Raw genomic sequence first — 12704 nt, 5'->3', positions numbered from 1 at the left:
CCACCCCACTCTTCAGTCTCGGCTGGGGATACGGAGATAACTTTGGGTTTGGGCTAAATTCCAAGCTCGGAGCCCTCAATCCCCTTGGACAGCACACCAAATACGCTTATTATATATTTTTTTTTTTACTCTATTCAATCATTTGTAAGTGTGAACTCATGAAAACCATTGCCACAGGTAATCAGACAATATTTATTTATTTGTTAAAGTTTTCTTTTTTTTTTTTGCGTCTCATCGTAGATTCAGATCTATAAATAAAAATGCATTGCATTTATGAAGAAAAAGTTCAGCAACTAAGGCTCTATCGCTATTGCCTCAATGGTGTACAGTGTCTTTGGGTGGATTAGGACTGTTTGTAATTTGGTTTTAGTAACTTAGGAGTCCTCTTGACTACTCCTAACGTTTCACAGATTTAGGAGCTTTTAGTGCTAAAATGCTTTGTGAAATACTCTTAGAGCAAAAATTTAGGACTCCTAAAATTAGGACTGACACGCCCATTATTTTTAAGAGTTTCTCCTAAATCGGCAAGTTAGGAGCTACTTTTAGCCTTAAGATGTTTTGTGAATATGGCCCCAGGTTTACACCCAACTGTTTACTTTCACTTGAGAAATAACCAGCTATGTTTACATGAATACTCCACACGTTGGGCATTTAGGCATAATTGTGTGTGTATTCGACCATTCAAGCGCAATAAGATGTGAAAGAGAATTAAATTTGCAATCTCATGCTTAGAGGTGTGGCTTTCTGTGCACGCACTTATGCTGTGTGTCAGTCAGCACCGCATTGAGTACTTTTTCACTGCTTATTGTGCTTAACACTTTTTAACATTGAGCACGTCCCTGAATTCACGATCGCCTTCAGGGAGAGGCAGCTTTCTGCATGAGCACCAAGCTCCTTTTCAGGAAATTGCACTTTAACTCTTTTTAACATCAAGCACGTCCCGCTTTTTATATTATCTTTCAAATCTTTCATGCATTTAATCACTCTGAAGTGTCAATAGTGCTATATATTTACATACCACCACGATATAGCAAAATCTCCAATGATGGGCATTTTATATCATGGTAATGATGTATATCATCATACCGCCCAGCCCTAATCAGCAGTATTCCATATGTTCCTTAGCCATGTTATGTTGCTGAATGACAGTAATTGAAATGTGAAGGTTAAAGCTGAGGAAAAGTGCAAGATCTACAGAAAAAAAATCAAAAGACAGCAAGTGAAAAAAAAAAAAAAAAACTGGATAAGGAGGGGTAATTAAATGCAGAGTTCACATGCAGGTTTTGTGTTGAACTTCACATGAACCATCCCTCTCTTCCCTCTTGAAATGTCACCCCTGTAGTGAAGGAGAAAAAGAGAGTCTGAGGAAAAGAGATGAGAGCGACAGAAAGAGGACTAGGGAGGATGGGAGGAATGGAGCAGAGGATGTATCCCAGCATAGTCGATCAAAACAAGCCCAGCGGGAGCACTGGAAAACACACCAGAGGCTCAGTAAAGCAAACACAGTACAGGTCAGAAGCCTTCAGAAGTGACCTCACCCTGAATGAAGCACTGCGCTTAATATTTCACCGGAATCGGATGAAGGATTAAGAGGTATTATTTAAACATGAGAATGGAATATAAGTCCCTTTGAAACAGACTAGTATATTGCTGTAATGTGATGTGATGCAACAAAGGTAGTCATGTGAGTTTCTAACTAGAAAGAGAATGTCTACAAAAAGCACCATACTCAGCTGTTGTCTGTTTTCAGTTGCATTACTAAAAATTACTGGCAGGGAAAAGTTTAAATTGCTTATTGTGGTAATAAACATCATGCCATAGATGCTGTTGATACAGACTGAACACAGAACAGACTTTTTATTGACTGAAATCAACCCTTATTTAAAGGGTTAGTTCACCCAAAAATGAAAATAATGTAATTTATTACTCACTCTCATGTTGTTCTACACCTGTAAGACCTTTGTTCATCTTCAGAACACCAATTTAAGATATTTAAACGGCCAAACTGCTGAAATCACGTAACTTTGGCACTCCAAACCACTGATTCGATTCGTAAAGCTCCGAAGCAGTGTTTTGAAATTTGCCATTACTAGATATTGTTGAAAAGTCATTATTTTGGGGGGGTTTTGGTGCACAAAAAGTATTCTTGTCGCTTTATAATATTAAGGTTGAACCACTGTAGTCACATGAACTGTTTTAAAGGTGCTCTAAGCGATCCTGGGTGGAGTAACTTCCTGTTGACATTCAAAGTGTTGTCAAACAAAACAGAGGCTAGCTAGACCCTCCCTCCTCCTCCTCCTCCTCCTCCTCCTCCCCTCCGTGCTTCCTGAAACAGTCATGAACGCGTTTCACAGTAAGCATAAACAACGGCTCCGCCGTAAACAAATTTAGTCAAAGTTGTCAATAGGCTATAAACTAATTCATAACAAACAGTGGGTGAAAACAATCCTTATTTGTGTTTATATCCTTGTGTTGGTTAGGCGAACATGAACGTCCATTTAGAATAACAAAAAAAATGGTTTAACTCACCTGTCCAGCAAAAAAAGAGCCACCTGAATTTCGGATTGGAAATCCTTCATGTGCACGCGCACTAACCCCAAAACTCCACCCCCCAAATCATTCTTGTCGGTTATTGGCTGGAGCACTGTTTATTATGTTTTGTGGTCCAGACTGTACCAGTTTGTTTTTATTGCCGTTTTCGGAGCTTGTGGCGGCTACAGAGACTGCGTTTTTTACAGTGTGTTCAGGGGACAGGCAGCTAGCGGATAGTGAGGAGATGTTTGCTGTATGTGACAAAAAAAATGTTGTCCTAAAAACGCGTGACATTGCATAGAGCACCTTTAAATATGTTTTTAGTACCTTTATGGACCTTGAGAGGTTCAGTGGCTTTGCTCTCAATAGAGGTTTCACTGAGCCATCGGATTTTATCAAAAATATCTTAATTTGTGTTCCGAATATGAACGAAGGTCTTACGGGTGTAGAACGACATGAGGGTGAGTAATAAATGTCAGAATTTTCATTTTTGGGTGTACTAACCCTTTAACTTGTTATTTGACCAGTTGAAATGATTATTAATCGTTGGACTGTTGAAACAGCATGGCTCAGGTACAGAGATTCCTAGTGCAGCTTAACACACTCATAAACCTTACTTACCTGATTCTTACAAAATTCTGGTAACAAAATTATCACACACATAGAAGATTTGAGAGGTTTAAGAATTCTGAGAATTTAAATAACTTGAGATCGACCAATAATCATTTTACCAATATTTTTTTCCCCCAATAATTAAGCATTTTTCCTTGATCGGATATCGGTTTTGTATTATTGGATTCACTGATAAATGGCATCAAAGAGGCTGCAGACAGTGTAAAAGATACATATTTACTGTTTTGATTGTTATTTTTTTGACAATTTACACTAATTATTCCAGTCAACTAGTCGTTAGCCTAATAAACACCTAAACATTCCTATTAAACTGTAGTTTAAAACAAAACATTACATTTTTGCTAAGTTGATAGACTCCCTTGTTCTTTATTTATGCTCTCCATTGAAAAGATTACACTTTGTCAGTTTATTTTGCCTTGTTAATATTATTGTTGCTGCTGATATTATTTATGCTAATATTATTTATATTTATTATTGTGATATTAAGATGAAATTTAACAAAATCAAATTAAATATTGGTCCTGCATATCGGTTATCAGACATCAATAAACACAAATAATTGGTATCAGTATCAGTTACTAAAAAAAAAATCTAACTGTCGTCTAAAAATAACTGCAAGATAAATTTAGTGAATTAACTAAACTGGAATTCTCAATTCAATTCTGAATGGTGCACAGGCATGTCTTACGAATGGCGTGTCTTATATAATGTGGTTTCACACAGAAATATAACTGCACAAACCTGACTCTACACAAATTCAAATACATAAAAGTGCACCATACCCAATTAAAAAAAGACAGAGCAGATGTTACAGACAGAAACCACAGACAGCTGCTAAAAGAGAAACAGAAACTGTCTATATGACACAGTGAAACTGAGAGACAGTGACTGACAAATAGAGATACAAAGACAGACAGCAGAACAGACGCAGGAACCGTCTTTAGTCAGTCTGCAGTCAAAGTACAAAACTCAGTATGTGACATACTACTCTAGACTCAAGAGAGGATATGAGTGATCAGTGACAATGAGGTCATTTACTCAGATTTTAGCGAATGATGGTTGCAACCGTATTAAGCGGCGCTGCCATACTAGCTATTAGCATCTGCTCTAGAGGTTTTTTTTTTTTTTAATGTGAAACGTGACAGGGAATCAGGGAAACAGTGAAATATATAGAGAGTACAAAAATGTATAGCAATTAAATGCACAATTCATATTATATTTACTCAAAATTCATTCAAAAATATTTCAAAACAGAACTTAAAAACTTTTAAAAACTCAGAAATTTCAAGAAATTAAAAACTCATACAAATGTATTATAATGTATTCAAAAATGTTTAACAAAACATAATCTAAGAATTATTAATCAATAGGGGCTGTTAAGATTGTGTAACATTTATTATGGACACATTGTCCAAATATCATCCAATCAGTCTAGTATGACTAGATTTTATATTATTGTATTAAATATATACATAACATAAATGTAATGTAAAACAAATTTGACCACACATAAGCATACAAAAGTAGCCCAGTCAAAACACACTGCCAAAAACTCTTATAAAGTGTGTATGGGATAAAGTTTAAGGTGGGGCAGCTGGAGAATGTCCATTTCAGGCTCTTTTTTTCCATTTCAGATGGATTAGTTTATCCTGTAATGGACAGATGGTCATATAAACACACACTCTGAGAGATCAGCTGAAATTCACTAAAGGACAAAGGTCTGGGAGTGACATTGCAGTGCTCTGACATCTCCATCATCCTCTTATAACATACATGTATCCATCCACACATTCACACAAACCCTCTAAAAATACATCTGAGGTCAAACCACAAGGCTGTCAATTACAAAGACTTGCAGAAAGAGAGGCAACATAACAACTAACATGACTCTATGTAAACACAATGACTAAATTACTTGACAAACATCAAGCACAACACAAAAACAGACCATTTAAGCACTGATTGTCAGAGATTTTGACATTCACGTAGATAATACAAATTATGCATTAGGAGTTGCATTTACAGACTTTGGGATCAAGCAAAACATCACCAGACCCACTCATCATATTTATCATACACTAGATTTTATTATATCACATGGAACCGATTTAACTGATATAGATATTCTACACTAACAACATGCTTACTAGGTCCAACACCCACTAAATTACTGAAAGAGTTGTTACCTGTAACAGAAGAGCCCTTTCTCAATATTATTAACTCATCTCTATCTCTAGGTCATGTCCCAAGACCGTTCAAGCTGGCAGTTATTAAGGCTCTCATTAAGAAACCACAACTAGATCCAAATGAAGTGGCAAATTACAGACCCATTTCAAATCCTCCATTTATGTCTAAATACAGTTGTGTCTGCTCAGCTGTGCTCCTTCCTGCAAAAAAATTATATGAAAAATTTCAGTCTGGATTCAGGCCCCATCATAACATGGAAACGGTGCCTGTTAAAATTACAAATCACTAGCTTCTGACCTAGGCTGCATCTCAATACTAGTTTTACTTGATCTTGGTGCTGCGTTCGACACTAAAAATCATGACATACTCTTAGATCGACTACAAAATTATACTGGTATTTAGGGACAGGCATTAAGCTGGTTTAGATCGTATCAGACCTTTACCATTTTGTTTATTTAAATAGGGAATTTAAATGGGGAGTTAACCTCAGTTAATTATGGAGTGCCGCAAGTGTCTGTTCTACATGCTGCCCCTTGGTAATATTATTAGAAAACATGGAATTAGGTTCCACTGTTATGCCAATGATACTTATATGATGATGTTATACATTTCATCACGACCAGATGAAATCTCTAAATTATCCAAGTTGACAGAGTGTGTTAAAGGTGCCCTAGAACCAGTTTTTACAAGATGTAATATAAGTCTAAGGTGTCCCCTGAATATGTCTGTGAAGTTTCAGCTTAAAATACCCCATAGATTTTTTTTAATTCATTTTTTTAACTGCCTATTTTGGGGCATCATTAACTATGCACCGATTCAGCGCGCGGCCCCTTTAAATCGCGCACTCCCTGCCCCCTCGAGCTCTCAACTATAATACAGTGTATTTACAAAGTTCACACCTAATATAACCCTCAAATGGATCTTTACAAGATGTTCGTCATGCATACTGCATGTATGCGTCGGATCATGTGAGTATAGTATTTATTTGGATGTTTACATTTGATTCTGAATGAGTTTGATAGTGCTCCGTGGCTAAAGCTAACATTACACACTGTTGGAGAGATTTATAAAGAATGAAGTTGTGTTTATGAATTATACAGACTGCAAGTGTTTAAAAATGAAAATAGCGACGGCTCTCTCGTTTCCGTGAATACAGTAAGAAACGATGGTAACTTTAACCACATTTAACAGTACATTAGCAACATGCTAACGAAACATTTAGAAAGACAATTCACAAATATCACTAAAAATATCATGTAATCATGGATCATGTCAGTTATTATTGCTCCATCAGCCATTTTTCGCAGTTGTCCTTGCTTGCTTACCTAGTCTGATGATTCAGGTGTGCACAGATCCAGACGTTAATACTGGCTGCCCTTGTGTAATGTCTTGAACATGGGCTGGCATATGCAAATATTGGGGGCGTACATATTAATGATCCCGAATGTTACGTAACAGTCGGTGTTATGTTGAGATTCGCCTGTTTTTCGGAGGTCTTTTAAACAAATGAGATTTACATAAGAAGGAAGCAATGGAGTTTGAAACTCAATGTATGTCTTTTCCATGTACTGAACTCTTGTTATTCAACTATGCCAAGCTAAATTCAATTTTTGATTCTAGGGCACCTTTAAAGATATTAACATTGGATGACAAGTAATTTTCTTCTATAAAATTCAGACAAGACTGAGGTATTACATATTGGACAAAAAACCTGTACACAGAATCTCTTAGAATACAATTTGTATCTAAAATGATTTACTGTTACAGTTAAAGACCCGAGTGTTATATTAGACAGCAACTTGACTTTCGAAAATCATATCACATGTTACAAAAACAACCTTTTTCCACCTCAGAAACATTGCTAAACTATGGAACGTTATCTGTTTCTGATGCAGAAAAGTTAGTTCATGCATTCATGACATCTAGACTGTATTACGGTAAGGCATTACTAGGTGGTTGTCCTGCATCCTCAAACATACTACAGTTAGTCCAAAATGCAGATGCAGTTTTTACCAGGTCAAGAAAATATGATAATATAACACCAATTTTAGGATCTCTACACTGGTTAAGTTCCATATCGATTACAAAGTATTGCTACTGACCAATAAGGCTCTAAATAGTTCAGCTCCTGTGTATTTAATTGATCTTTTATTGTCCTACAATCCATCACGCGCTTTAAGGTAACAAAACTCTGGACTTTTGGCAGTACATCCAAGTCCTCTAAAGGAGGGAGGGTGTTTTCACATTTGGCTCCTAACTAAGCTCTGGAATAGCCTTCTTGATAATTTTCGGGACTCAGACATACTCTCCCTGTTTAAATCTAGATTAAAGACACATCTCTTTAGCCAAGCATTCACATAATACATCTCATAACATTGTACTCCAGTTATATCAGATGGAAAGCACATAATTATCTTTTGCCTTAAATGTTATGAACAACATATAATAATTATTTTCCATTTGCTTTTGTTTTTCTACAGATTACACCAGCTTCAGTTTGGATCCAGCCTCTTACAAAAATTCAGATGACCCAACACCTTTGAAGAGATGACTCTGAATCAACATACACAACTACCAAATTTTCTATATATTGTAATCATTATGATCACAACTTGTAATAACTGCTTTAATAAGATCATTGATTCTGCCTAAATGAATATGATGTTCACAAAGTGCATGATTTCTAATATCTTAGAACTGTACATTTCTGGAAATATGGACATTACTTGGACACTGTCACCTCTGATAACAAATTACTCTACATTGTAATGTAGAAACATGCATTTTCTGTAAAGCTATTTTGAAACAATATGTATTGTAAAAGCGCTATACAAATAAATGTGAGTTGAATTGATTTGAATTAGCTTTTTTAAAGATGCCTTAGAAAAAAAACATTACTGGTGTGCATCTTGAGACAAAACTATGGCACTGACATATTTTAAGTCTAGGACTAGACATAAAAATATCCTGTGCAGATGCTTAAATAATACACTGTTTTATATATTTTGCATTAATAAAATAAAGCAGTAAAGATTCTTGAAGTAGAAAAGAATTGTTTTATAGAATATTTATTATACTAATAAAAATTACCCTATAGGCCAGGGTTTGAAACTAACTTTCATATTGTTATAGTTTTACATCTATTTGCTTTATTTAGTTAATTTGGTATCCAATCCAACAACAAATGTATTGCTAGCTGTTGTGCACAATGCATTTTATTGCATTTATGCTCCATTTTCATTATGCTTGAAAAAAGTAACTACCCATTCTAAATTACAGAACTCTGACAATAACTGGCAGACCCCAATCGCCACTGCAACAACACGCTTTTAATAAGCAAAGAAAATATGGAGCATGATTATCATTGTGCATTCAGGTTACTGCTCCGCTCTCATTGATACTGACACACATTTTCCATCATTTCAATATTAGATGTCTAAATGACAGAAAATGCAATTGTATGACAAAATTCTGTCATCCACTGTGACCCCTAAAGGACTCACATTTCACATCTTTTATTACTATTCTTTTCTTTTAAGATGTAGCCTGAGGTAAGGCATTACATGATTTCCCCCTGGCATAGAATGCCCAAAGAAAAGTCCGTCAGCAGGAGAATATTTATGAAATATCTTTATGAAGCTATTTTTGACTCCCTCGGGACAACCAAGTATGTTCCAGGATGGAGTAAATAAATTATAACCGGAGAACAGCTCGTTCATTTTTCCTCCTAAAGCAAACCACTACAGAGAGACATACATAACATGTTTCTAAATCCATGCAATCTCTGTCCTTCCTTGGTATGACAACATTCACATTAAGTAGAGTTAGGTATCCTTCTCTCTCTCTCTCTCTCTCTCTCTCTCTCTCTCTATTTATTTAACTATCTATCACAATTAGGGTTGTAACGATATACCGTTTGTCTGTCTGCCTGTCTGTCATAAGGCCTATACCATGCACAATGACATACACTGACAAGACTTTCCTTAAAAGACTTTTACTCACAGAAAGTTATTGTGGAACTTTAAAAAATTAAAAGAATGGTATGGGGCTTTGAGTCTTTTTTGAAGTTTGAAAGCATTCCAACTCATAGTAACTGCACAAAAATGATGCAATTCTTCTTTAGTACAATGCTTCAGAATTTCTCCTTTTGTGTTCCACAGTAAAAAAGAATCAATCAATATGACAGTGCCTAGGTTTTTGGTGAACTTTTCCTTAAATCTCTGACTGACTTCTCTGGCAGATTACAAGGCATTTTGAAATGAAATAGACATCTGTGGAGAATGTCAAAGATAAGGGAAATACAAGGTCAGATCCTTCAGTTAAGCTCTTTTATAAGCTCCTCACCTCCCCAGAAGGCACTCTGATGAGTGACGCTGCCCATAATGTTCTGGGGACTATTTTTAGATATACAGTACAGCATTAGAGAAACCAAATTTTGATGAAAGTGCTGCTGAAAACAACCCATAGAAGTCTGTACCTATTTTCACACTTCGTCTACAGTTACACAAGTACCACTTTACGTTACCAAAAGATAACATGTCACTTAAACATGATGATTGAACATAATCATCATGGGTGATTCTTCAAAGAAAGCAGAGTCACAGGGCCAGTTCAAACACTCTAAACACACCACATCATTATCCCTTACTAGAGAGCACAATGTATTTGAACTCAAGGAGGAAACCATTTTCAAGCACCAATGTAATTATGCCTCTAGTCTAAATTAAACTATTCAACCACTGAATGTGCATTCCTATTTTAAACTTAAGTTTAAGCCACTGAGAATACAATTCTCTGAGGTGTTCATTATAGCTCAGGAGATTTTGAGTTCTCACCTATAATTTAATTATCAACTTTGACTCTTAAAATTCCTTGTGATTAATCAAATAAACACAAATAAAACAACTGTGTGGACATATGGTAAGAGTTTAGTGCTATAAAATGAATGTGATTTGGACAGAAAAGTCAGATTTTCTGAGCAAATCTAAGCAGTTTTTGATATTACTGAGACCTCTTTAGTCTTCTGTAATTCTTATGAGATATAAGATTACTCTGGTCGGTTTCTTAGAAATATCTGAGAGGCAGCAGATTTACGCAAAGCCAAGGTCTCAATTTGCTCTCCCATATATCGCATTGGTGTCTCAGAGAAATAAAATGAGATTTTAAAGAGATATCTTTAGTGATTTACCTTCACTATGGTTCAATCAAAAGAGTTCTCCCACATACATTTCTGCATGTAAACTTAAAGTTTGACCTGATGGGAATCCACAATCTCAATACCCATACTGTTATATCGTGTCTGATGAATTCATAGTTATGACACGATGAAGAGATCTCTATGTTGTGTTCTGACTTGACTACACTTTACACCAACTTATAATCTTTAATGAATCTTACACTCAGTTTCTGACTATTACACACTCTTAAAAATTCCAAAAGGAGATTTTCACAGCAATGCTATATAGAAGAACCATTTTTGGTTCCCCACACAACCTTTCAGTGATCATATCCTAAAAGAACCATTTTATTTTTCTTAGTGTAAAGAACATTTTAATAACCTAAAGAACCCTTTGAGCAATGCAGGGGTTCTAAGACTTTATTTTTAAGGGTGAATTATGTAGTAAGCAATATGTTGTTTTCTATTTTTAATGCATGTGTGCCATATTAAAATTATTTAAAAACATTTGCAGATGCATTGTCTATATTATCTAAGTATCTAACATATATCTAATTCCCTTCTGAAGATATGCTGATATGCTGTATGTGGGGGGGGGGGGGGGGGGGGGCTTTCTGGCCTTTGTGCTCTTAATAACAGTAAGGCAAACATTTAACCAAGAAGGGAATGTACTGCTATCGCCACATGTAAACGTTGTTTGCAAACAATGAACCTGTTACCCGGAGGGAAAAGCGTTACTCACTTGAATTTCCCTTGGCAATGTTGACATTGATCTCCAGCCCATCCCTGGTCACAGACGCAAGTTCCATTGATACATCTTCCAAAGATGCAGTTTTTATCACAGGTTTTGGAATAGGATCCTTCAGTGCATATTAGCAGGTAAAAAATCATAAACGTGAAAAGGTACGTCCTGAGCTCCTCAGTCCTACATAAGAAACACCTCGTGGAGAAGCGTGAAGACATTCTTCTTCTGCCAAAATCCATCCTCCTGTTCTCCTCTGATCTAAACATAGAGATAAGGTTACTGTCTTCATTAGACTTCAAGTTTTTAATTCGGAACTCTCTACAGAGCAGAGAAATACTCCTGGTTTTCTTACAATGTGTAGCTTGTTGTCATTGCCAAAACGCATGAATTTATTAACCAATATGTAACGTAACTTTCTCCAGTCTGTTCTAGAGGATGAACATCCACCTCAGCGCGTTATTCATAAAAAGCCAAAAACCATGTCATTTATATCGTTCCAGAAATAGCGACATAAGATACAGATGTGCAGTTATTCAAAAACTATGCCAACATAGTCGAAAAAATAACTGCGTGATTTGAGCATGCCTTTCCAAACAGTAAGTCGTGCTGTTGTTGCCGTTTCGCCTTTGTTTCTCTCAGAGATGCACTCGGAGACGAATGACAGCTCAACTCCTATCCAAAACAATGTGCAGTTCCCTACTGCTGCTCCTGCTGAGCTCAGAGCCAAATGACGAATCTTACTACGGAAAAGGTTTGGCTTATGAATATTAATTAGATTACGCTGACGTTGCTTGGTAACCTTCCCTGCGCGTCCAATCAGTCACGTGACACAATTAATATTCAAGAGCCAATCCTTCATCATAGTAGGATTGGAAACTCTTAGTCGTCTTACATTTAAAGCGATAGCGCCCTGTTCATTTGTGCAGAGCTGCATGCGCGTCGTGCGGGTTATAAAAGTTGTGGTCTGAACATAGGGGAGGTACTGAAGTTCTACGAGACCATTCTTTTTTTTCTTCTTTTTTTTTCCTCAAGGTCACAACTTAAAGGAACACTCCACCTAAAAATGAAAATTCTGTCATCATTTAGCTACTCCAAACCTGTATGTATTATTTCTTCTGCAGAATACAAAATACGTTGTCAATATTTTCTAATGATCTCAAAACAACCAAAGTTGTTTTCTCCTATTTTCTACATTCACATCATGTTATAATTACTGTAATGATTCTGAATTGTAAAAAGCCTTCACATGTAGAACTTGTAATTACAACTTGTACCACATGGCCGCTGTACCACCTGACCACTGCGATTTAAAGGATTAGTTCCCTTTCAAATTAAAATTTCCTGATAATTTACTCACCCCCATGTCATCCAAGATGTTCATGTCTTTCTTTCTTCAGTCGAAAAGAAATTAAGGTTTTTGATGAAAACATT

The 12704-nt window shown here is 36.1% G+C and overlaps 1 protein-coding gene and 1 long non-coding RNA gene across 5 annotated transcripts in view; one reads left to right on the top strand and one right to left on the bottom strand.

Moving 5' to 3' along the window:
- LOC125276794 overlaps window positions 1-8689 on the top strand; it is a 29480-nt gene extending 20791 nt beyond the window's left edge. Inside the window, exons 3-4 of the long non-coding RNA XR_007186759.1 lie at window positions 1343-1593; window positions 7833-8689. This is a non-coding gene — a long non-coding RNA (uncharacterized LOC125276794). The remainder of the gene's footprint in view (window positions 1-1342; window positions 1594-7832) is intronic.
- atrnl1a (attractin-like 1a) overlaps window positions 1-12096 on the bottom strand; it is a 264774-nt gene extending 252678 nt beyond the window's left edge. Inside the window, exons 1-2 of one of the 4 annotated variants that reach the window (XR_007186758.1) lie at window positions 11626-12096; window positions 11271-11531 (exon numbers count right to left, since the gene is read on the bottom strand). Coding sequence is in view for 3 of the 4 variants with exons in the window: in XM_048204633.1 (XP_048060590.1) it covers window positions 11271-11531; window positions 11626-11645 (281 nt within the window). In the remaining variant the exon portion in view is untranslated. The remainder of the gene's footprint in view (window positions 1-11270; window positions 11532-11625) is intronic. The other 3 variants (XM_048204633.1, XM_048204632.1, XM_048204631.1) reach the window with 3 other exon arrangements.
- Between the last annotated feature and the right edge of the window lie 608 nt (window positions 12097-12704).

Source organism: Megalobrama amblycephala, linkage group LG10 (genome assembly GCF_018812025.1).
Source record: "Megalobrama amblycephala isolate DHTTF-2021 linkage group LG10, ASM1881202v1, whole genome shotgun sequence".
In the NCBI taxonomy this organism is placed as follows: domain Eukaryota; kingdom Metazoa; phylum Chordata; class Actinopteri; order Cypriniformes; family Xenocyprididae; genus Megalobrama; species Megalobrama amblycephala.
Note: the sequence above shows the minus strand (reverse complement) of the source record. Positions and strands in the feature narration are given on the sequence as shown.